Source organism: Balaenoptera acutorostrata, chromosome 8, assembly GCF_949987535.1.
Source record: "Balaenoptera acutorostrata chromosome 8, mBalAcu1.1, whole genome shotgun sequence".
In the NCBI taxonomy this organism is placed as follows: Eukaryota; Metazoa; Chordata; class Mammalia; order Artiodactyla; family Balaenopteridae; genus Balaenoptera; species Balaenoptera acutorostrata.
The window spans coordinates 38,398,483-38,423,809 of NC_080071.1; the positions used below are offsets into that span (position 1 = coordinate 38,398,483).

The 25,327-nt window shown below is 37.9% G+C and overlaps 1 protein-coding gene across 1 annotated transcript in view; it reads right to left on the minus strand.

Moving 5' to 3' along the window:
* The window catches only part of PDE11A (phosphodiesterase 11A), a 447,087-nt gene that overhangs the window by 264,663 nt on the left and 157,097 nt on the right, over nucleotides 1-25,327 (minus strand). Inside the window, exons 3-4 of the mRNA XM_007190409.2 lie at nucleotides 14,187-14,276; nucleotides 7,946-8,086 (exon numbers count right to left, since the gene is read on the minus strand). Coding sequence (XP_007190471.1) covers nucleotides 7,946-8,086; nucleotides 14,187-14,276 — 231 coding nt within the window. The remainder of the gene's footprint in view (nucleotides 1-7,945; nucleotides 8,087-14,186; nucleotides 14,277-25,327) is intronic.

The window sequence follows — 25,327 nt, forward strand, 5'->3', positions numbered from 1 at the left end:
AGGGAGCATTTGAGCAATGAGGTATCATCTCTCCCCAGACAAACACCAGGCTAGACACCACTCAGTGTAAAAGGGATCTAGTCTCCAAGCACAGTGTTCCTCTATAAGCACATGCCTACTGTTTTTTTGCCTTAGCTCTATATTCAATACTCAATACTACTCTTATTTATCATGTTTTCTCCATTGCTTGCTTGGCTTGATTTCAACCTCTCGTATTTTTCAGGAAGGGCTTCTTGGAACTATGTTTCCTGCACTCTCCTTTGCATATTTAAAATGTCTATCTGTGGCTTACATAATTGAATATGAATTCTGTTGGATTTTAAATTGTAGAGTCATATTTTCTTTCTCTGAGGACTTGGTAGCTATCACTATGTTGTCTCCTTGAACTGGAGAGTGCTACCAGGAAGACTAACACCAGAATGAATTTTCCTCCAATAGGTGACTTGATTTTGTCTAGATGCCCAAAGAATTTTTAAATTATCTTTGAAGTTCATTAGCACTGAATGTGTTTTCAGTACTAAGCAGTGAGCATCAACTTTTCCTGAAATGATATGTTCTTTCAGTCTGTAAATTCAAGTTTGTCTTCATTTCAATAAAATGTGCTATTGTTATCATTTGACTTTGTTTCCTGTTTCATGTGTCATGTTCTCTTCAGAGATACCAATTATCCTTATTTTGGGCTTCCGTTATTTTGACTCCATTTTAATCATTCTATCTTGTCTTTTTATTCTGTATTATTTTCCATTTCATTTCCAATTTTATCCTCCATGCCCCTGAAAGTATTTTAGAAGTTCTTCTCTTCTTTTTTGATGTTTTTAATGTAATATTCAGTTCTGTATGGTTATATATTTTTCTTCTATTTCTTTCTAAGCTCTGCCAACTCAGTTTTCTTATCTATTAATATTTACTGCTTATCATTTATTCCTTGAGTCTTGTATCTCTTCTTTGAACACATTTTTTCCCCCCTGAGAGATCACACTATCTTTAATTTCATTTCATGGAAAACTGTTAGCAATTTTTCTGGGGTGTGTTCTTCATCTGGTTTTTGTTTTCACATTCCTTTCCTTCTTTTTTCTTGTGGTATCTTTGCATAAGCCCCATGCTGGTGACTTTTTGTTCTATGCTTATCTTTAAGTGAATAATGGAGGAGGGGTGACTTAAGGGGAGTGGATTAGGGTGACTGCATTTGAATTTTGGTCTATGTCTTTGAGTACTTTCTCACCACCACTCTCCTCTGGCAGCAATTTCAGCCCCTGCCTAGCAGAAGCCTCCTTTGCTTACTGTGAAGTCCCATATGACATAGATATTTTTGTGTGATGAAATTCTCTTCAGCTGACCAATATTAGCAGCTGCAGGGTGACTTGCCACTCACACTGTCAATTATCCTGACACACTGACAGCCTTGTTTCCAAGATGGCTTGTCTGAAAGTTTCCTTGTTCTACCCCACCTCTCCTGCCACTCTATGGCAGCAAGGAGGGCTCAAGAAACATCCCTGAGCCTGGCCAGGCACTCGCCCTTACTGCTCCAAGCAGGTATGTGTGACTTGTTCTGATGAACACTGTACTGTGCCCAAGATAGCTGGATGCAAGCAACCACACTCAGCTTTCTACTTCACCCCACCCAATTATCACTGCATTAGGCAGCTCTCCTCCCATTATGTGTGGCATGGGTGGGGTGATGACTGGAAGCATAGGGTTATGAATGCTTCTTCTTTTGTGGATTATGGAGTTTTACTTCCTGCCCTTTTTGTTTGTTTGTTTGTTTGTTTGTTTTCAGGTTGGTCCTTAACTGGTAAAAGGTAATATAAATCCATTTAGCAGATCCTCTCTCCTGACACCTGACTTTCAAGTTAACTCTCTTACTGGAAGATCCAGTACCTGCCCTTTTTTCCCATGAGGTGATAAATTCCTGACTCTGCCTAAGAGAGGAGATACAAGGAAACTCAAAGGGAGTTTGAGTTTAACTCAAAGGGAGAAAATTTAAATTCCATCAATTTAATAGTTGTGAAAATATGATCTCATTTATGTACCCATATTTTGATAAAAATCACTTCCTTTTATATTTGTTTTTTCTCCTTTATTATTTGATTAAAAATATATCAAGGATATTGTTCCTATAAATATATATATAACATCATTATTTTAAAGGACATTTAGAATTTCATTATATAAAACTTCTGTTGATATTTGAGTTATAGTTTCACTACTGTAAATACTACAATAAACATTCTTATATACTGATTTTACTCTCTTCTCCATCTCTTTCGTTATGCTAAATTTTAAGAGGAAGAATTGCTGCGTGCAAAGGCTAGGCCCTTTTAAAACTGAAATATATTTCACCAAACTTATATTTATAAAGGTTACCCCAATTTAAATTCTCATCATCAGTAATGATAATGTCCATTTTCTCATAACCACACTCATACCCGCTGTTATAATACTTTTAAATCTTTACCAGTCTGATGGCTGCAAAATCATAGAAGTGTTTTAATATGCTTATATTCTCTAAGGAATTGCATGAATGTTTTAGAAAGCCTGTACCCACAGAATGACTATAAAACAATATTTACCAGTATTTTTACATTCTTTTTTTTAAACATTAAGTCTTTGATCCATCTGAAATTTATATGGACTTACAGAAATAAAGCAAAAAGGGGGGCAGCTCATCTTTCAATGTCATAAGAGAGTAAAGGCCACACAAGAATTATCTAGGGCAGAGAACTGAAAACTACTGCCTGTAGCCAAATATAGCTCACCACCTACTTTTTTTAAAAATATTTATTTATTTATTTATTTGGCTGCGCCAGGTCTTAGTTGTCACATGTGGGATCTCTGTTGCCACATGCGATCTTTGTCGCGACATGCGGGATCTTTTAGTTGCGGCATGCATGTGGGATCTAGTTCCCTGACCAGGGATCGAACCCAGGGCCCCTGCATTGGGAGTGCGGAGCCTTAACCATTGGACTACCAGGGAAGTCCCCCACCACCTATTTTTATAAATAATGTTTTATTGGAACATAGCCATACTAAGACTGCTTTCATGCTACCATGAGTAGCTACGACAGAGATCATGTGACTTGCAAAGCCTAAAATACATACTATCTGAAAACTTACAGAAAAAAATTTGCCAGCCCCAATCTAAGAAATGTACTAAGTCCCATCCTTGGTTACTACTTATTAAAGACTCCAGACTTAATAAAGTTACATGTTAATTTGTAGCTTTTTCTCTGATTAAAATTTTCTATCCTACGGAAAAGATAACCTTAGAGATTACAGTTTACGCCTTGTCTTGTTTCTAAAAAGTTTTGTCTCTAAGAGATTTTATCCTAACATTGCCTATAAATACCTAACTTCTCAAATGCTCTTTGGACTGGTTTTAACATCTTATTTGTTCCCTCATAAATTAATGAATTAAAAATAATCTTTGATATGTATTTATTACATATTTACATGAAAGTCACGATTTTGCCTTATAGAAAATTATATTTTAACAAGTATGAGGTAGGAATCCAGCTTTTTGAATTTGTTTTTTCCTAAGTTACCAGCTATTTGTTTCCAAAACATTTGTAGGACAATCCATCAATCTTCCCACCAATCTAATTTCAAATGCTTGCTTTGTCATATTTGTGTACTGAATATAAGATGATTGACTAGAGAATACAATTTGTATACTGATTATAAATTTCAAAGGCCACAGACATAGCTGTACAAAAAGTCACTTATGTTATTTTCCTGTAGCAACTGAATCTCTTCTTGAGCCCTAGTTCTGCTTGCTGACAGAAGACAAAAGAGACAATCCAGTTAACTCAGCCACTTCAGATTTTCTCAGTCGTTTCAGAATTCAGTTCATTTAATACTGAAATTTTCACCAGGGTGACATGCAACTTTCTGGCTTCTTTGGAGCAAAGTAGCTGATCTATAGTCACCCTCTCACCCAGGCTGGCCTCTAAGAGGCAAGACAGCCTCACTGATCTTCAGCCTAGTCACCCCTAACAGTGGATGTGCTTAAATATCTACACCTATAGCTCTCCAGGCCCAGGTCACATCCTCTATGCCTCCCTCGTCCTGACAGTTAGGCTTCTTTCTTCAGGTCCCAGCCCTCCCTCTGTTACCTTCTATCAGGAAATGGGAAAACTGTATTTGCCCCTCATGCTTTTGTGGGGCTCTGGCTGTCCCGTGGCTCCTCCCATATTGCCGCCTCCAGTCTTCTTCCCTGTCACGGGGTCTGGGGGGACTTTCAATCCCCACCCCACCCCTACCTCCACTATGAGTGGCCTTGAGGCTGGGCAGGGCTAGGAGAGCTGGGAAACCGCATTTCCTCTTCTCTCTAACTCTCCCACTTTAGTCTGGGCAACTCACGAATGGGAGAGTCTAGGGATTCATCTATTCTCTTTCCAATCTACTGTTTTGGGTACAACGTTAGGCTCTGGTTCCTTCAAGTCTCTAAGAAAGCCTGGTTCTTGCCAATGAAAAAGTCTTAGTTTTTGAGAATAATAACTCTGTCATAACTTTTTAAAGCCCAGTTTGGCACTCACAAACCCAGAATGGAATTCTTTGTCTCTGTATTCAGTGCAATCCCTTGCCTGAAACAACGTACCAGGCTAACTGGAGGGTTGGAGAGAGGGATGGAGAGTGATAGGTTTGCTGATGATAATAAAGAAAGAAAGGTCATAAGTAACAAGGGCAAGGCATGACTGAATTCTGGATTTGCTCAGTGATGTTGAGAACTTATATGTATTCCTTTATAATTACAAAAGCATCTTTATTTTTTTTTTTGCAGTAAAAAAAAAAAACAAACCCAAAACACTGTCATTTCAAGTCTGAAACTCTCTAGTCCTCCAACACACTTTTGTTTCTCAGAAATAATTTTCTAAACTCTACAGGAAAGAGAATGGTCTTTACTAGCTTTTCACATGTATAGGGGTCTTTGGACTCTATTCTGTTCAGTTGTTTCTTTATAAGGAACGAATCTCTAGTTTTATAATATATTTTAACAGCTTCACAGGCAAAACCCCATCCATTTTACATATTTGTTGCCTTTTAAAAATTTTTTCTGGCTACTTTTATATGTTTATTTTTCCATATGAACTTTTAAAAATTAAAAATCATGTTGTCAAGTTCCATCTTTGTTTTCTAATATTGGGATAGGAAACTAAGTGTGCTCTTAATCAGTAAAATAAAATCATGTAGCATTTACAGGTGTTGCTTAGGTCCCTCTATAATAATCATTCAAACCCCTCATTAAATCTAGATGACAAAGGTTTTTAATATCATTCCATCCATTCAGCATTCTGAGGTGAGCAGGAAGAAGTCCCAGCCAGAGAACTTTGACTCGGCATAACTTTCTGTTTGCTGTGCCAGCACCAGATTTTGGCATCTGGGGTCTTGAGCTGGCTTCTCCTCTTATACATGGAGTGACTGTATCTGATCTCCTTCCTATCATTTCTACCTGACAATCAGGGTAGTGCACAGAACAGCTATCCCTTTGAGTCTGAAGTTTCAACAAACCTTTGGTGAGAAGCGTGCTAAAGGAAAGCAGGGCATTGACGGGTTTTCTGCACGGTGATGCCACATTTATACCCCATTCCCACCCCACCTCCCCAGGCAGTAACCTTGGCAAAAAATCTTCACAGCTTCTCAAATGGTACCAAACAGATTAGTCTCCTCTTTTTGCACATAGTTCACTTTTACCTGCAGACCTTGCCCCTCTGGAGTAAAGGAGTTCCTCCTTACTGTGAGGGGGAGAGGCTGGGCAAAGAAGAAATGATAGGCTAGGCCCAGATTTTCTGCCCTGACCCCAACATTACAGTCTTAGAATGTTCAGCTGTGATAGTGAAAAGGTCTTCTTAACCTTCAGTACTACACCAACACCTTTATGCATGTACCATCTAATCATCTAGTCTAGGGAGTGATTTTTGACCCCCTCCCTACTTTATACCCTGAAGCTATTACTGTCGCTGTTATTCTCTCCAGCTCTGCCCACACTTTCCATATCATTGTCTGTCTTCTGTACTTTTTCATCAGACTTGCCAAAGAGCAAGACCGCAGGGTAGAAACTAGTCCATGTTAGAAGATTTACAAAAGTGACCACCCTAAGCTGGTTTAAATTAGTTCCATGTCTGTTTTAACTAAACTAGCAAACAGTGAGCTTGTCCTTGCTTAAATTCCACATGGTCCCCCAGCCACTTGCCCTCACAGGGACCTGGGAGTGGCTCAGGAACCCTGGAAGCTGGAAAGTCCCAACCGCTGCCCCTTCCTGCCTTCACTCAGGGAGAGCCCACAGCCAGCCAAGAACCACCGAGCACCCCACCTCTTCCCACTCCGTTTGGGGGTTTCAGAGTCAGGTGGTGGGGAAGACTCTAGTCGTAAGTCTTCACCTGTAAGTGAGGATGATAATAATACCTATCTCATAAGGATGCAGTGAGCACTGAATGAACCCAGATGCTTCACAAAGCATCTGGAAGCGCTTCACAAATATGGGCTATTGGGGGGTGTGTGTGTGTTTGTGTGTGTGTGTGTGTGTGTTCTCCCAAGGTTCCACTGAGTTTTACACAATCGCAGGATAATTGCAAGGCTATTGTTTGCTTAAACCACACCTGCTGAGTAGAAATAATGCCAAACTCTGCTAAGATACAGGAAAACACTCCTAAACATTTTAAACATATATAGATTTTTTAAAAAATTTAATGTTGAATAGATAACCAACAAGGACCTACTGTATAGCACAGGGAACTATACTCAATATCTTGTAATAACCTATAACGGAAAAAAATCTAAAAAAGGAATATATATATGTTTTCAGTTATTTATATATATGTATATATATATATCACTTTGCTGTACAACTGAAACTAACACAACATTGTAAATCAACTATATTTCAATAAAAAAAATTTTTTAAAGCTTAATGTTGTAAGTTTTACAATACTTATGATTAACTCTCCAAAATTTATCCTAAGGTTCTCATTCTTTGAGGAAAGCAAACCTAAAGGTAAAGACAATAACATTTTTTAAGTAAAGTATGGTAAAATATCATTCTCTGAGGTATTAAAACAGCACTTAGTTGCTAGACAATTCCTGGTCTTTGACGAGAGTTCACGGCAAAGATATTAAACTGCTGTTGAGGGTTAGACATTTAACTTTCAAGAAGTTAGACTGATGATGATCATTATTTTCAATATTGTTATGTATTTAACCAGCAGATTTCCCACAGAGAGCCAGAGGGTCTAAGAGACCCTGAGAGCCATGGTGTGGCAGGCCTGAGGCTGAGACCTAGCTGCTTGCCCTTGGAGTAAGAGTAGCCCCTGCGTGAGGAGGAAAGAAGCCTCCGCCTCCTGACTGGAGTGCACTGTGCAAGTGTCCACAGGTCTGAAGCAGCAGTGGAAGAACCTGGAAACTGCACCTGGGAAGCAGCAGGACAGACCTCTGCTGGAGAGCACAGCCCAGCTCAGGCTGGTCGCTCCACTCAGCTCAAGCACAAAGGGCACTGCTTCCCCAGGGTTCGTCTGCTTCTCCTCACCCCACCCCCAAAGAGGGCTGTGGAGAACTGTGTGGGTTGCGATCCATGCCCACCAGTGCTGAGGGCTTTCCCTTGCTGGGTGGGTACGACGGGAGGCTGGCAACCAAGCTTCTCTTCTATTCAGCTTTGTGAGTTTGGGCAAACCCTTCCAACCCTTAGCTGCCTCATCTGTATACACAGGGCTAGGCTAGACGTCTAAGGTCCCCCATTAGTGGAAGAGTCTATGTTTCTCAGGTGACAGCAGATCAAGACCGAAAATACATGTAAAGGAAATTAAAAACTTTACTTTTATAAAAAGTCACCTCACCTCATGGTTAGAAGACTCACAAAAGAGTGGTTCAAGTCACGATTTCACAAACTTAATTACAACTAAACTAAACTAAACTTTACTTCATTAACGCAGATGACAGATAAAAGACGACTTACTGGTGATTCGATGTCCTCTAGGAGTAAAACAGAACAGCGTTCACATTTCAACAGTGTTTGGGCCCGATGCATTATTTTCTTGACAATTTTCTCCAGGTCAGTCTGTTCTTCAAAGAGGTCATTAACCACCTCTAGCAAAGCCTAGGAAAGATAAAGTGGATGTATTTAGGTGGCTAAGGGACTGAATTAAAATTCTTCTCTCAAAATTCCATTTAGTCTTTGCTATAAAAACATAAACATTTTTGTGTGACTAATTTTTAAAGTGTTTATGGTTGTTTTGACACACTTCCATCATTTCATTTTATAACATAGTCTTTTTTTATATGTAAATTTATTTATTTATTTTTGGCTGTGTTGGGTCTTTGTTGCTGCACGCAGGCCTTCTCTAGTTGCAGCGAGTGGGGGCTACTCTTCGTTGCGGTGTGCAGGCTTCTCACTTCAGTGGCTTCTCTTGTTGCAGAGCACGGGCTCTAGGCACACAGGCTTCAGTAGTTGTGGCACGCGGGCTCAGTAGTTGTGGCTCGAGGGCTCTAGAGCACAGCCTCAGTAGTTGTGGCACATGGGCTTAGTTGCTCCGTGGCATGTGGGATCTTCCCAGACCAGGGCTCGAACCCATGTCCCCTGCATTGGCAGGCGGATTCTTAACCACTGTGCCACAAGGGAAATCCCTATAACACAGTCTTGAATTGTAAAATGTAACTTGAGAATAGTGCCAGTCCATATAATCCCACATAAATTCCTCATATATCTGTATGACTATATTCCATATAGTTAATGACTACATGATCTCATATAATCATTACTGATAGGCTTTTCCCCTCCTACAGTAGTTTTTCTGCAATGTGACTAGGCATAAAACCAACACTTTTTGGGCTTCCCTGGTGGCGCAGTGGTTGAGAATCTGCCTGCCAATGCAGGGGACACGGGTTCGAGCCCTGGTCTGGGAAGATCCCACATGCCGCGGAGCAACTGGGCCCATGAGCCACAACTACTGAGCCTGCGCGTCTGGAGCCCGTGCTCCGCAACAAGAGAGGCCGCGATAGTGAGAGGCCCGCACACCGCGATGAAGAGTGGCCTCCGCTCGCCGCAGCTAGAGAAAGCCCTCGCACAGAAACGAAGACCCAACACAGCCAAAAATAAATAAATAGATAAGTTAAAAAAAATAAAGTGGGACAGCTCACTCAAATATTAAAAAAAAAAAAACCCAACATTTTATGAATAACAGATACCTGATTCTCTCTAATGCACGTTTATTTCAGAAAATTACAAAGCATCTCTTCCTCACCAACCGGAAGAAATAGCTTCATGGTCAAACTCAAGACTTATTTTCACTAATACCCATCTCTCACAGAACTCTTAAAGAATCATAGTGGTGGATGCTAGTTAAGTTTCAGAGCCTTCAAAAATATATATAAAAACTCCATTAATCCTTCTACACAAGAAGTATTGCTTCATCCCAATCTGTCCAGGAGAACATTTAAATACCATTATAATTCTCAAAAAGAAATCACCATTAAAACTTCTATTAAAACAATAGAATGAAAAGCACAAAAATTAAAGAAAAAACTTAAATTCTAACTTGAAAACTGTATACTCATTTAAGAGTGAAATTGTAATAACTTGTCATTTTATCGAGCTAAGTTAGCTTGCAATTTATGCATTGAGATAATATTTATTTAGAATTTTTAATTACATGGATATTTCTGGAGATTGAGGAATAGTGGGCCATTTAAAGGTAGCAGATATTATGCCTCTATCAGAGTGCAATCAGAAAATTACACAGCCAGTGAATTGGCCAGATGCTGCTTTATTCAATAGAATTTAATAAGATGTGCACTCTCCAGTCTGACCTGTCACAAAAGGATTTCATGGGTTTTCAAATTCACATCTATTCTGGTAGATGGTGTTGACTAATTTTCAACTTTGGTAATGAATTTTATTTGTTCTGAAACCATTTGAAACATGTGAACATTTCTTCTCTGAGTCTATTCAGGTAGAAAAGCATTTGAATGAGTTAAGAGATCCATGAAATGAGTCTAGTTCACTGAGCATCTAAAAGAGGACCCAATATCTTGGGTAGCATTTTCTCTAAAGAGAGCTTGTGACTATGGCTAAGGGCCATGCATTGCTCTATGATCCCAAAGCAAAGAGAAACACCAGAAGGTGAAAAAAGTTTTAAGTGTATCCTGTCCGTTTGGCATTTGGACAGCAAATCGCTGTAAGAGGTCAATGTGCAATAATTTCATGTGCAAATATAACATTAAAAATCAGGCAACTGTCTGCATAATTACCAACAAAATCCCCTGTTATTAAGGGAGAAGACATTATTTCCTTAACCATCCAGACTATTTCTTCAGATGGATCATATTAACTGAACAATTATTTAACTTCTCAATTTGTTGTGACTGCATGGATGGGGCCTCTGGGACCCGTATACAAGAACATTTATCTCAGAGGAAAAACTAATTGTGCCTTGAGTTTTGCACTGACAAATCACATTATAGTAATTTTATTGTTTCTAATTAAAAATTTCTGCTTTACTAACAAGTGATAAAAGTTTCACAAATAACAATGCAGACTATTTTCTCCAAAATAGGAGAAAAAAAGAAGAAAATCTAGGATGACATGCAATTCAACAGACATTGGAAGCCTTGCACACAGCTGAACACTCCCTGCTTCTTGGTGTCACTTGCATTTCCCCACCTCCTTCTTCTTATGACCTTTTTTGCTCCTGGGCTCATCCCTAGACCTCTTCCCTGTCTTACCCATATATTTTCCCCACCTGTAGCCTAGTTTTAAATACCATCTATATGCTGATGGTTCCCAAATATTAATCTCGAGTCTTCACATCTCCCCAAAACTCTAGATTCCTGTATCCAACTATTTACTTGCCACCTGTACAAGCCTAAAGTCATTTTCACTCATTTCCAATATCAGTAAGCCTTATATATTTTACTGCTAATTTTTTTGTAGAATCTCTCACTTCTCACTGACCAACCACATTATTTCTCCCCCCACCCCCAGTTTTATTGAGATATAATTGACAGAAAACTTTGTGTGAGTTTATGGTGTACAATGTGATGATTTGATACACCTATATATTGCAAAATGATTACTACACTAAGGTTAGCTAACACACCCATCACCTTACATAATAACATTTTTTGTGTGGTAAGAACATTAAGATTTATTCTCTCAGCAATGTTCAAGTACATAATACAGTATCATTAACTATAGTCACTATGCTGAACACTAGATCTCCAGAATTTATCATCTTACAACTGGAAGTTTGTATACTTTGACTAACATTTCTCCTTTTCCCTCACACCCCAATGCCTGGCAACTACCATACTACACTCTGTTTCGTTGAGTTCTGCTTTGCTTTCCATAGATCCAACATATATGTGAGATAATATACTATTTGTCTTTCTCTGTCTGACTTATTTCACTTAGCACAGTGCCCTCAAGTTTCATCCATGGTGTCACAAATGGCAGGAGTTTCTTCTGTATTATGGCTAAATAATATTCCATTGTGTGTGTGTATGTGTGTATCACAATTTTCTTTATCCACTCATCTATTAGTGGACACTTAGGTTGTTTCCATGTCTTGGCTATTGTAAATAATGTTGTAATGAACATGGGAGGGCAGATATTTTTGAGCTAGTGATTTCATTTCCTTTGGATATATACTCAGGAGTGGAGTTGATGGATCATATGGTAATTCTATTTTTAATTTTTTGAGGAACCTCCATATTGCTTTCCGTAGGGGTTATACCAATTTATATTCCCATCAACAGTGCACAGAGGGTTCCCTTTTCTCCACATCCTCATCAACACTTGTTATCTCTTACCTTTTTGATAACAGCCATTCTAACAAGTATGAGGTAATATCTCATAGTAGTTTTAATTACCCTAATGATGTTGAGCATCTTTTCATGTGTCTATTGGCCATTTGTATGTCTTCTTTGGAAAAATGTCTATTCAAATCCTCTGCCTATTTTTTAATTGGATTACTTTTGTTGTTGTTGTTGTTGCTATTGAGTTGTATGAGTTCCTTATAAATTTTGGATATTAACCACTTATTGATACGTATGATTTGCAAATATTTTCTCCCATTCCATAGGTTGCTTCTTCATTGTGTTGATTGTTTCTTTTGCTGTGAAGAAGCTTTTTAGTTTGATGTAGTCCCACTTTATTTTTGCTTTTGTTGTTTGAGCTTTCATATCAGATCCAAAAAAATCACTGGAGCTTTTCCCCTACATTTTCTTCTAGGAGTTTTACAGTTTCAGGTCTCACATTTAAGTGTTTAATCTTTTTCAAGTAAATTTTTGTGAGTGATGTAAGACAGAGGTCTAATTTCATTCTTTTGCATGTGAATATCCAGGTTTCTCAACACCATTTATTGAAAAAAAACTACCTTTTCCCCATTGAGTATTCTTGGCTCCCTTGTCAAATAGATGTTGACTATATATGTATGAGTTTATTTCTGGGCTCTTGATTCTATTCCATTGGTCTATGTGTCTGTTTTTAGTGCCAGTACCATACTATTTTGATTACTATAGCATTGAAGTATAGTTTTAAATCAAGAAGTGTGATGCCTCCAGCTTTGTTCTTCTTTCTCAGGATTGTTTTGGCTATTTGAGGTCTCTCCTCTCTGCTCTCTAGACACATGGACCAAGGTTTCTCCTACCCCAGGGCCTTTGCACTTGATATTTCCACTGCCTGGAATGTTCTTCCCAGATCTTTGTGTGGCTTTACTCCTTCATTTAATTCAGGTCTCTGCTCAAATATCATCTCTTTATAGACACCTTCTTGATCACCTTCTGAAATAAACATCCTCCGAAATTATCCTTCAACAACCAGTCTGTATTCCATTACCTCACTTCATTCTTCTTCATAGCACTTATCACTACCTGATACTATACTAATTTTTATTTGCTTGTTTGTCTATTATCTACTGTTCCCACTAAAATAGTAAGTTCTATGAAGGCAGGGGCTTTGGATGGACAGTGTCTGAAGAGTACCACAAAATAAGTATTTGTTGAGCGCGTAAATGAATACATGAGGATGCAAAGAGTGTTCCTTAAGGAATTTAAAATGTAGTTGGAGAGGAAGGCCATCAATACATATTATACAGTGTGGTAAGTGCCCACAATAAAACAATGGTGGTATATACAAGGCAAAACAACAAGCAAAGGAAAGATTAAGTGGAAGACTGAGCTGGGTCCTGAAGGAAATGCAAGGCAAAAGCAGTGGGAGGAAGAAGGTGGACATGAGGCATTGAAGGCAGAGGAAGAAATATTACTAAGGGAATGAGAAAGTGAAACAGACTGTTTTCTGGAAACTGGGGACTGTATTGCTGGGGTGTCCAATGAAAGGAGGAGAATGGTAAGACATGGGGCTAAAGATGACAACAGGATCCAAGTTAGAGAAAACAGGTGGTATGCTGTGCTAAAGAAGATAGCTGTAGCTGTCAATTGTTTCCTGTGAAATATTCATAAATCATAATGCTTAGCAAATGAATCTTTTAATCAATTTGATAATCAATTAACTGAGGGTTTCCAACCTTTCTGAACATCTTCTTGTTAAATATATTTCTAAACTGTGACAGTAACTTCCCTATATTTAAAAGTATAGTGAGCCTAATATAATTTAATCTGTATTTGATCATTTCACAATTATTTGAGCACCAGTCTTTGTTTTTGTTTTGTTTTGTTTTTTACTATTTAACCCTATAATTGGTGAAGGTATATGAGGTCAATACCTCTATGTGAGTTTCTTTATAATCCTATAAGATGGTGTTTGCAGCATTATTGCCCAGTTACCTTGTGATGCTCTTCCAGGAAAACTTTCAATTCAAAATTTGTGATGTGGGGTGAAATCATTTGTAACATACCTTGCTTCTTAAGGGAACCAAATTGTAAAAAAATCACTAAATTGTGTTATTGTTTCAAAGCTATAAGTAAGCAAGAATATATCTGCTGCCTTGAAGTATAGATGTGAAATTAATTTCCTTTTTAAAAGAAGCTATTTCCTGCAAACAACAACAGAGAATTTATATCCACTTCCATTTGGGTTTATTGCTTAAAGGGGATCTTCAACCATAGACTTGAAGGATTATACAAATAAAAAGGATTCCTGGACTATTCAAAGATCATCTGCTGTTTTTAAAAGACATAATGACTCACAGACACTTGAAAGAGAGCTTTGAGGGTTGTCAGCAATGTTTCTTTCTACTCACCCTGCTTCTTTCATATTCTTTCCTTGAGGCAGCAAATAGCTGAGCATTAGATATGGCAATTCCGCAAAATGGAAGATACATCTGCATAACCTGGGGGCAAAGAGAGTGTTATGAACATTAAAACACAAAAATATGGAACTAAATTCCACATTTCCTTCATATGCCTGATTTCAATACTATCTTTTCAACCACAGAGACTGAGTATGGTGTTGTTGATACTAGTATCTTAACTTCAGAGAGAATATTTTTCAGAGTTAACTAGGGACAGTCAAGCTTTAACTAGGGACAGTCACATCTATGAAGATATAAAGTGAAGCAACAGACTGTGATGGCTGTGATACAGGAACTGTGTCTAAATCATCTTTGTATTCCTTCCTTGATCAATGAAAAATGAGTAAATGAAGTCTGATATATTTAGAATTTAAGGCAATGCCCATACTCACACTTGGAGGTAGGCAGGATATAAGCCAATTTCTTTGTACACATGTATCCATAGCAGGGATCTCAGCTTGACGCCAGAACTCTGTCAGCTACAGACTTAAGCATGCCTGTTAGGATGGGCCCAGTAGGAACTTAGGGGCCAGAAGGCCTAGGAGCCTCATGCAGAAGGGTTCAAACTGAACCCACTGCTCTGTTGCTATAACTACCCAGGAAAGGCTGGGTACCCTTTAAGAGAGCACTCCTCCTATGGGAAGAAACAGCTACGTGCGATGGGCCTGATCCTACTAAAGATTTTTTTATTACAGGGGGTCTAGGTCTAGGGATTCTCAGTAATTCCTGGCACTCACTCAAATTCATCTCCAGAATCTCTGATTCCAGAGAGAGAGAGAGAGAGAATGTCTCAAGTAAAAACCGAAAGAATTCTTTCCGTAAACTCTTCACAACGTAGGACATTGTGAAAAGAGACAATGCTTTGGGACTTTTCTAAAGTAGAGGGAAAAGGACATGTGGGCATGTTTTATATGACAGTCAGTTTCTCTCTCTGTCTCTCTCTCACACACTCACCATGATGCCACATCAAGAGGCAGCAGCAAAACCGAGCAGTTCCTGCCATGCCCAGAAGAGGGCAGTGCAGTGCTCACCGTGGATGAGGGATGAAAACAGCAGAGGCAGATCCACCCAGGAGCAAGTGTGAGACACCCCTGGAATACCCAGAACAGAATTACCTGGAGTGGGAGGTGCTTTTGTAGAGGGGCTGGAGGTGAACAAAAGATGATTGGCACTTCACAATCCCTATCATTTCTTTACTATTAAAATCTTGCTTTGGCTACCTGGACATACTCAACTCTGACAGAGTGTCCCTAAAAGTAATTCAGAATTTTGTAGAAATGAATGCTGAGACCCCACTTTTTTACCGAGATATAGTTGATGTAGAATATTATATAAGTTTCAGGTGTACAACATAGTGATTCACAATTTTTAAAGGTTATGTTCCACTCATAGTTATTATAAAATTTTGGCCATATTCCCTGTGTAGTACAATATATCCTTGTAGCTTATTTTATACATAATAGTTTGTTCCTCTTAATCCCCTACCCCTATCTTGTCTCTCTCCTCACTGGTAACCACTAACTTGTTCTCTATATCTGTGAGTCTGCTTCTTTTTTGGTATATTCACTAGTTTGTTTTATTTTTTAGATTCCACATGTAAGTGATAACATACAGTATTTGTCTGTCTCTGTCTGACTTATTTCACTTAGCATAATGCCCTCCAAGTCCATCCATGTTGCTGCAAATGGCAAAATTTCATTCCTTTTTTTTATGACTTGGTAGTATTCCATTGTGTGTGTGTGTGTGTGTGTGTGTGTACACACACACACACACCCCACATCTTCTTTATCCATTCCTCTGTTGACGGACACTTAGGTTGCTTCCATATCTTGGCTATTGTAAATAATGCTGCTATGAACATTGGGGTGCATGTATCTTTTTGAATTAGTGTTTTTGCTTTTTTCAGATAGCAATCCAGGAGTGGGATTGCTGGGTCATATGGTAGTTCTATTTTTAGCTTTTTGAAAAACCGTCATACTGTTTTCCACAGTGGCTGCACCAATTTATGTTCCCACCAACAGTGTACAAAGGTTCCCTTTTCTCTACATCTTTGTCGACATTTGTTATTTGTGGTCTTTTTGATGACAGCCATTCTGATAGGTGTGAGGTGATAGCTGAGACCCCACTTTTAAAGGGAGAATTAAGGTATTGAATAGAGGTTAAAAAAAATCAGTGAATTGATTTTTACAGATATTTTCAGGATAAATTCCTTCACTGACTCTGATACAAAATAAACTAATATTTAATGAGGACCTGTTATGTGCCAGACACTCTCACTTCATTTCTTCATTTGAATCTCACATCACCTCCTCATGGAGGAACATCATGACCATTTTAGAGATCAGGAAACCCAGGAAACTTGCTCAAACCTACAAAGGAACTCAAGTCATCTAATTCTACAACTGGTGATCATTCCTTACAACATGTTGCCTTCCAGACCTAGATGTTATTTCTGTCACCCGCTCTTCCTGCCAGTCCCCCTCATGCCTTAGGAAGTATGTTGATAAGTCGTATAAAGCTGTTGACATAAAGCTGCCAGATATACTGCCAGAATTTCCCTGCCTTTAGCCAGAATGGGACCACTTTCAGCATCACCTACACACACACAGAGCACCTTCCTTGCAGTTTTCTGGGTTTTTTTTCCTACCGGGGAGACAGTGACTATGATGGAGGTGGAAGGGAGAAGATATGGTTAACTTTCCACTTCTTCCTTCCTTCCTCCCTCTCTCCTGCCCTCTCTCCTTTCTTTCCTTCCTCCTTCCCTGTATTTATTTGCCTTCTGGGGCCAAGTATTATATAAGGTCAAGCAAGTAGGAAGAAGAGAATGACTAAAGGAACATGTGAAATATATATAAATATATATATATATGTATATATATGTATATATATATATATATATATATATATATATATATATACATAAAACTGAAGTTTACTATTGATGGAGACGATATATAACTTCATGACACACTGCAAACTGAGAGGGGGTCTTTACTTACCAAGGGAATGATCTACACTGTGTCATTCACTGGCACAACAATTCAACACTCTGGGGCCACACTCAGCTCCATTATGGATAATTACATGACAATCTATAGAATTTCTAAATAAATGTGCAGGAGAAGTGGTCAAATACATTTTGAAAGAAGGGAGTAAGAAGAAGCTGAAGCATTATGGAAATAGGAGATAATGAAAAATAAAAATATTTTTATATCTTTTTTCCATTCCAGTGCGAAAGATGTCTTTTTTAGAAAAAGATACACTGTTCTATTCTGCTCTTTCTGAAATCCCCCTCCTCCAAGAAAAAATACTAATTTGGCCTTCACCATCTAGTTTCTGGATGCCAAAAGATCTAAAAAGCCTTAATGACTAAAAAGCTAATGAGTCTGTACACCCTTGTGCAGCACTTTTCAGCTTGAAAGCACTTTATGAACATTGGCTAATTAATCTTTACAACATCCCACTCAGAAAGGTAGTTAAACTGAAAATCATTAAACAGTGTGAAAAAGTCACTTTAGCCCTGGAAACTCATGACAAGTATCACTAATAAGCATAAAATCTGAGCACTGGGACTGTCCATCAATATCCTAAAGAAAGACAGTAGGTACTGAGCACTTTCAAACTTGCAGACAACAGAGAAAGGCTCTTCAAGCCCCATGGTCTGGTCTGGTCCAATTATGTATCATTCAAGAACACTGGAGGTCTACGCTGGAGGTTCACAGTGAGGGGCCTGGGGCCGTCCCCTTTATGGACCCCACTCCTGAAAGCCACACAGCTGGAGGGGCCACGTCACTGTCAGCCAAATTAATGGGTGAGGGGATTGCCCACCAACACCTCCTTTCTCGGCGCAGATCCTGAGATCTGTGCTCTCAAGTCACTTCTGCCCTCAGGCATTAACTGTAAGGCAAAGCTTCACTGATTCAAGCCACACTGATTTTGGAACTGGGGATGTTTTAATAATTGTAATTAAAAAGCTAAATAAACTCTTCAAGTAGAATGATTTGGAAAATAAGTTATCAAAATAGGAAACAGTCACAGTATTTTCACATAATGAAATACTTTCTACGTCTTTCAGAAATAGAATATTTGAAATAGTAAAAAATTACTTTGACGTTTTCTAGAAACTCCAGAGGAAATTCCTGCTTCCAGAGGTATAGTTTAGTTCACTGTAATTTTGTTTCTATGCAAATTCAGTAAAGACAATATGTCGGGTTTTTATTTCAAGAATCAGAATTACAAGTGCATCTTGTCAGATCACACCAAAGTATATACTCTTGGCTAAAGCATGCCTTTTTCTCTCAGACCTGTGCCCTCTTTGAAGAAAAGTCTCCAAAAAGTACACAGAGGCATAAAGTACCAACTTTGTTTAAAAAAACATTGGCATGGAGTAGATGATCCAATTACACATTTTTTTGCAACTGTCTACTTTAAGAATTAACACTCATAAAGAGAATGGGGTGGGAGGAGAATTGTATTCACAAAAGATGCAGGCGAGCAAGATGGCAAATGAGGAAGGAAAAGTTCACTGGTCCTCCACTTTCTCTTCGTAGGAGAGGGGGATGTAAGTGCTTCTGCTCCTGACCCTGGGTATCAAAGCTGGGCCCCCAGAAGAATTGGAGTGAGCACCCTTCCAACTATCCTCACCTCTCTCCTTGAAGCTAGTATTGGCTAAAATATCCACAAGAGGACAAGCTTCTCCACGGTAGACAGGTCGAGTCCAATTCCTGGCAAGTAGCCGTACAACATCAAATACTCTCTTGGACTTTTTAGAGGCTCTGGTCTGTGGAGCACCTGAATCATACAGGTACTAATCACATCAACCGATAATCTTATCTCTATGTGACCCCATTCCCCACCCCCAAGACTTTGGAAAAATAACCCTCTCATGTCCACAGGCAGTTCTAAATTCCCACCCTCTTATTCACAGATATCGAAGGGAAAACCCTGAAAGAACCCATTTCAGGAGCTGTGTCCTTTCTAAGATAATTTGGAATGTCATAAGATTTCAACAGAAAATAAAAGTACTCATATTTCCACCACTCAGAGGTAACCACCATTAACATTTTGGAGACCATCATTCAAGTTTTCCTCTCTCTCTCTCTTCACATAAACTCGAATTGGCATATTATATAATAATAATAATCCTATATGTAATATTTTGCTATCTGCTTTTTTCACTTTTTATAACCAGCTATCACTTATAATGGCCAATTTTTATGGATGCAAAAATATCCCATTGTGTACTCTGGAAAAAGAAAATGCATGGAGAAACAAAGTAGATTAGTGGTTGCCTTGCAATTAAATTTTTGCACATCCCATGATTATTTTCTTAAAATAAAGCCCTAATATTTGAACTTATTTATTTAACACACGTTTACATGGCACTTCCTCTGAATCAGGCAATATTCTGAATGATTTACTAATGTTAATTCATTGACGTGTGTACACTTTTAAATAACTCCTAACAATAAACACATTTTTAGTTTTCGTTTAAAAAAATCCAACAGTATAGAAGTACATACAGTAAAATAACTGCAGATCCCCCTTCGTTTCCTGTCCTGCTACCCACTCCTCTCCCAAGGAACAACCACTATTAGCATTTACAGTGTATTCTTCTGGGTACTTTTTTAATGAACTGCATACATATAATATCTAGTTTTAGGGTGGTGGTAAACACAATAGGAATCAGACTGTGGGTTATGTTCTATGTCTTCTTTTTCACCTGGCAATATATCTTGAAAATCATTGTCAGTTACTTAATTCTTTTAATCTCTGCCTAATATTCTAGGGGGTGGATGTACCTATTAGTAGACGTTCACATTGTTTCCTAATTTTGCCTTATTACAAATAACACTGCCATAAACTTTCTTACAAATATATTTTTGTTCAGCTGGACAATACTTCTGTTGGACAGAGTCCTAGAAGTGAAATTTTAAGGTTGCAGAATATGTGCATTAAAAAAAACTTAAGAGCTACTGCCAAACCAGCCTCCAAAAACGCTCTACCAATTTATATTCCCACTAAGAGTAATGCCCTACTCATGTAACATTGGGTATTATTATCCTTTTAAAATTATGTCTATATGATCGATCAAATCAATACTCATTTTTGTATTAACTTACATTTATTAGATTACTAGTGATATTGAACACTTTTCATAATTTGTTGGTTATCTTTTTTTTTCTTAATGTGCCCTATTTATCTTTTCTTACTGGACATTCATCTATCTTTATTGCTTAGTAAGGACTCTTTATATTCTAAGAATATTAACCATCTTTCATTTTTGAAAATCATGACTCTTTCTTGATAATTAGCAATTGCCATCTATGTGATATGGTCCAATGGGTCTACAAACTATGATTGTTTTGTCTAAGATGAATAGATACTATGGCTCAGTAAACTTGGCCTACTCCTTCTCACTGTGTGAAGAAATTTTATAGCAATATCTACCTATGTAACTCTGTCAAGGTTATTTTTGTAAGTAGGTTGATCTACATATCTCAGCCTGCCCAGTTGCTCTGTTCGTTTTCGTAACTCAAAGTTCCTGTAAGAAATCAGTTTAAGCTACATTTTGATCCAGGCATTCTTGAGTCTTAACTATTAACATTGTTATGATCTCTCCACTTACCAAGCATATGTATAAATGCAGGAGACACACTATATAGTAATTTAGTCATGGTATCAACACCCTGATGCTAGAAAAATCCTATTATATCACAATCAATGTATGAACAGAAAAAATCCTCTTAGACTATTTTCTGATGAGAAATACATACATTTTTCTTTACATTTGAAACATAGTCACATGATTTCTTCCTATTAGCAGCACAGTACTTCCGTTAACCATCTTATTTATCTAGCGCCTTGTTTTTTATAACTCATGGTTCTTAAAGTAGTGGACATTTTATATAAATGGAATCACATAATATTTGGCCTTTTGTGTCTGGCTGACTGCTTTCACGTAGTATACTGTTTACAAGGTTCATCCATGTTATAACATGTATCAGTAGTTCATTCCTTTAAAAATTTCTTTTAATTAATAGACTTTATTTTTTAGAGCATTTTAGTTTTACCCAAAAGCTGAGTAGAAAGCACGGAGACTTCCCATATACCTTCTTCCCTCCCACAACATACACAGTTTCCCCAATTATTAACATCTTACGTTAGTGTGGCACATTTGTTAAAATTAGTGAACCAATATTGATACATTATTATGAACTAAAGTTCACAGTCTACATTAGGGTTCAATCTTTGAGTTGCATATTCTATGTGTTTTGACACATGTATAATGACATGTACCCACCATTAGAATGTCATGCAGAATAGTTTCATTGACCTAAAAATTCCTTGTGCTCTATTCTTTCCTCCCTCCCTCTCCCCAAGCCCCTGGCAACCAGTGATCTTTTTACTGACCCCACAGTTCTGCTGTTTCCAGAATGTCATATGGTTGGAATCATATAGTATGTAGCCTTTTCATATTGGCTTCTTTCACTTAGCAATATCCATTTAAGGTGTCTTCATGTTTTTTCATGGTTGGATAGCTCATTTTTTTAAATCACTGAATAATAGTCCATTATATGGATGTACTACAGTTTGTTTATCCATTCACCTATTAAAGGACATCTTGGTTGCTTCCAAGTTCTGGCAATTTTGAATAAAGCCTGCTGTAAACCATTCAGGTGTGTTGTGGTATCTCCTTGTTGTTTTAATTTGCAGTTCCCTCATGACATGTGATGTTAAGCATCCTTTCATATGTTTATTTGCTACCTGAATATCTTCCTTGATGAGGTATCTGTTCAGATCTTTTGCCCATTTTTTAATTGAGTTGCTTGCTTATTGTTGTGTTTTAATTCTTTATATATTTTGGATACCAGTCCTTTATAAGCTATGTGTTTTGCAAAGATTTTCTCCCAGTCTGTAGCTTATCTGTTCATCACATGTTATTTCTGTATAAAGCTTAACCAGACTTTTTGTTTGTTTCTATTCTGATTCCAGAGAACTTTAGGCTTAATACAAAGTTGTAACGTATTTCCTCATCTACTCTCGACCTTATCTCAATATCAGTCCACACAGGACGATATCTTTTTTCCTAGGCCCAAGGAAAAAGGCATGTTTTGTCTGTGGAGGCAAGTCATTTGCTGGAGTTTTTCATTCTGTCCTTTCTGAGAGACCTTAGGCCCTTCCTCTCTATCATCATCATTTCTGTCTCCTGTGTCCAACTCTTCTCCTCTCCCTTCAAAGGGGAATGTGTTCCCCTTCACCTGGTATTGCTGTTTCCATCTTCACTGTGTGACCTACATCTGCTTGTCTTCAGGTCCTCACATCCTACCTTCTAGCTTACAATCTTCAGTCTACAGGAAGATTGTCTATAACTTTCCAATCACCAGATCATAAGATCCATCAACTATTCTAAGTTCTCTCTGAAGCCTTTAACACTTGATCACCAGCTAGATATTAAAACCTTGGTTTCCATGTACTATACACTCCTATTTCTCTTTCTGTGTTTCTGATTCCCCCATTTAAGTTATAATTCCAGATTCAGTCTTTGGCCTTCTAATCTTCTTTTTTACAATTTCCCTCTAAGGATTGATTTATTCATACAATATAAGAATCCTACAAAATAAGGTGGGTTGGCCATGCAAGGATTAACCTTTGACCAAGAGTTAGCTAGAAAAGACAACAAACTTGGTACAGCCAGATATTTAAGGTAGCTGAGAAACTTCCTCCTGCTTACTTGCTTCTCCTACCTCACTCTTGCACTTTGGTCCATGGCTAATTCCTTTTGCCTCTGACTTCATTCTCCTATTTTCCTACCCCATTTCCTCTCAGCCCCTCTCTGCTATTTCTCAGATTTAGGTTTTGGAGTTTCTGATCCTGATCCAACAACTTGAGTTCTGAAAACATTTGCTTCCTCTATCTTATAGTCTAATTTTAGCATTCCTGGTCCTAAATTGAACTCAACTCTGAATTCAACCATATTAAATAAATAGGTGCCAAAGTCTTTTTCTCTTACCTGTGTCTCAGTGGTAACCTGTGGGATGATTCTAAAGTTGGCGCTCTGGTGCTGACCTTTCCTCTGTGCTGTAGCTCCACATCACCAGTTGCCTAAAGGACATTTCAACTTGGAAGTCTGTTTACTGCCTTAAACTCAGCATTCCAAAACCAAGCTTGTCATTTCAATCCCCCTCTCTTCCTGAAGAAAGAGCTTCCTTCTCCAAAATGCCCTATGTGCCAAAAGAACCATTAATGATTGAATCACCCACTTCCAAACCTTGAACACCTCTTGGATTGTTGTCCATAAATAGGCATAAGCACATCATAGCAATTCAGCAGTTTTTGAAGCCTCCATCTCCATACCATTGAGCTTCTCTGGCTCAGCACTACCATCCCTCACCATCTCTGAATTATTTTAACTGTAGCCAAGACGCTCTCATCCTTACAATGTGTCAAGAACTCATTAACCTCAGGTTTCCCATCCAGAAAAGTCATGAGTTTAAACACACTGACTGTTCATCCCAATGTTTCCTGTTGTCATAAGTAAAGAAGATAAGAAACTATATAAAGGCCTTACACATATAAAAAACTAGGTTTTTTTAAAACTACTTTTTTATGAGCATTTTCATACCACACACAGTAATTTTTAAAAATCTCATTAGAAGCTCTTCAGAAAGTATCTCCAATATTTAAGACTATGGCTAAGTATTTTATAGATGCTTATGGAAGATATGTAATAATCTCAGGAAAAATAGTAAGGAAATATAAAATTGCTATTCAGAGAAACACATGAGACCCAGAGGGGATTCTTCTACTTATCTATTTTGTTTTCATTTTCCAAAAATAATTTGTCATCAAAATGCAACACCAATGACATGGATAATAAACCACACTATTTTTTAATTTCCAGCAATAATCTCCAGTGGAGAAGAAACAGAGAAGGCTATGAAACATATGCTTAGAGCATTAATATTTAATTAATGTAATAGGACCCTGAAATGAATATTATAAATGTAAAAGTCTTATAAGTTGTGTCTATGCAACTAAAATACAGAAATGGTACCGAGTAAATTCAGGACATTCTTAATGGACAACCTTGAACACAGAGAGAGCTTAAAGCTTGGCCTAACAACAAAGAGAAATTTGGAAGGGCTAATCGTTTATTACCAGAGTGGCATATCAATCCAAAGAGGTGAGGGAGAAGCATTCCATGTGGTTCATCAGTAGTTCAGCCAAGGTCTCTCATTCTGTATCTTAGAACAGTCTAGCTGACAAGCTAGGAAGCAATCTTCAAAACCATAATGCGTTACTGCCCCCATCCTCACTTCCCACTTTCACCCACGTTCAGTCAGTCGGCAATAGTGTCTCATCGCTTCCTTTAGGTGCTATTTCTCTTCATAATTCAACTATTTATTTTCAGGGGTAGATTCCATATGAGTAAGCCAAAGAACAAAAATTCAAACCCAAAGAAACAGATGGAAGGAAGGAATTAATAAAAATAAAATCTGAAAATAATCAATGGGAAAACAACCAGCAAAACTGATAAATTATTCCAGAAAAGGTCCTTGTAGAGAAAATCAATAAAACATATATAAATCACTAGCTAGTTTAATCAGGGGAAAAAGGGACTTCCCTGGTGGGCCAGTGGTTAAGACTCTGCACTCGCAATGCAGGGGCATGGGTTCAATCCCTGGTGGGGGAACTAAGATCCCTCATGCTGCATTGTGTGGCCAAAAAACAAAAAGAATAAGGGGGAAAAACCCACAAATATACTAAAACAGAAATAATAAAGAAAATATAATCACAGCCGAAGAAAAAAATAAAAGAACTATAATAGACCCTCCACACAACCCTAAGCATATATATTTGAAAAGTTATATATTGGCAAGTTCTGAATTTTAAGGAAAATATAAATTAACAAAATTGAATCAAACAAAATGAGAAAATGAGTAAAGCAGTCACCACAGAAATAAATAATAGAGAAAGTTGTAATGGAATCATTCTCAGAAAAGGTGTCAGGTGTAGATGGCTTCATAGGCAAATTCTTTCAAACCTTAAAAAACAAGGTACTTCATATGCTATTCAAACTATTCCAG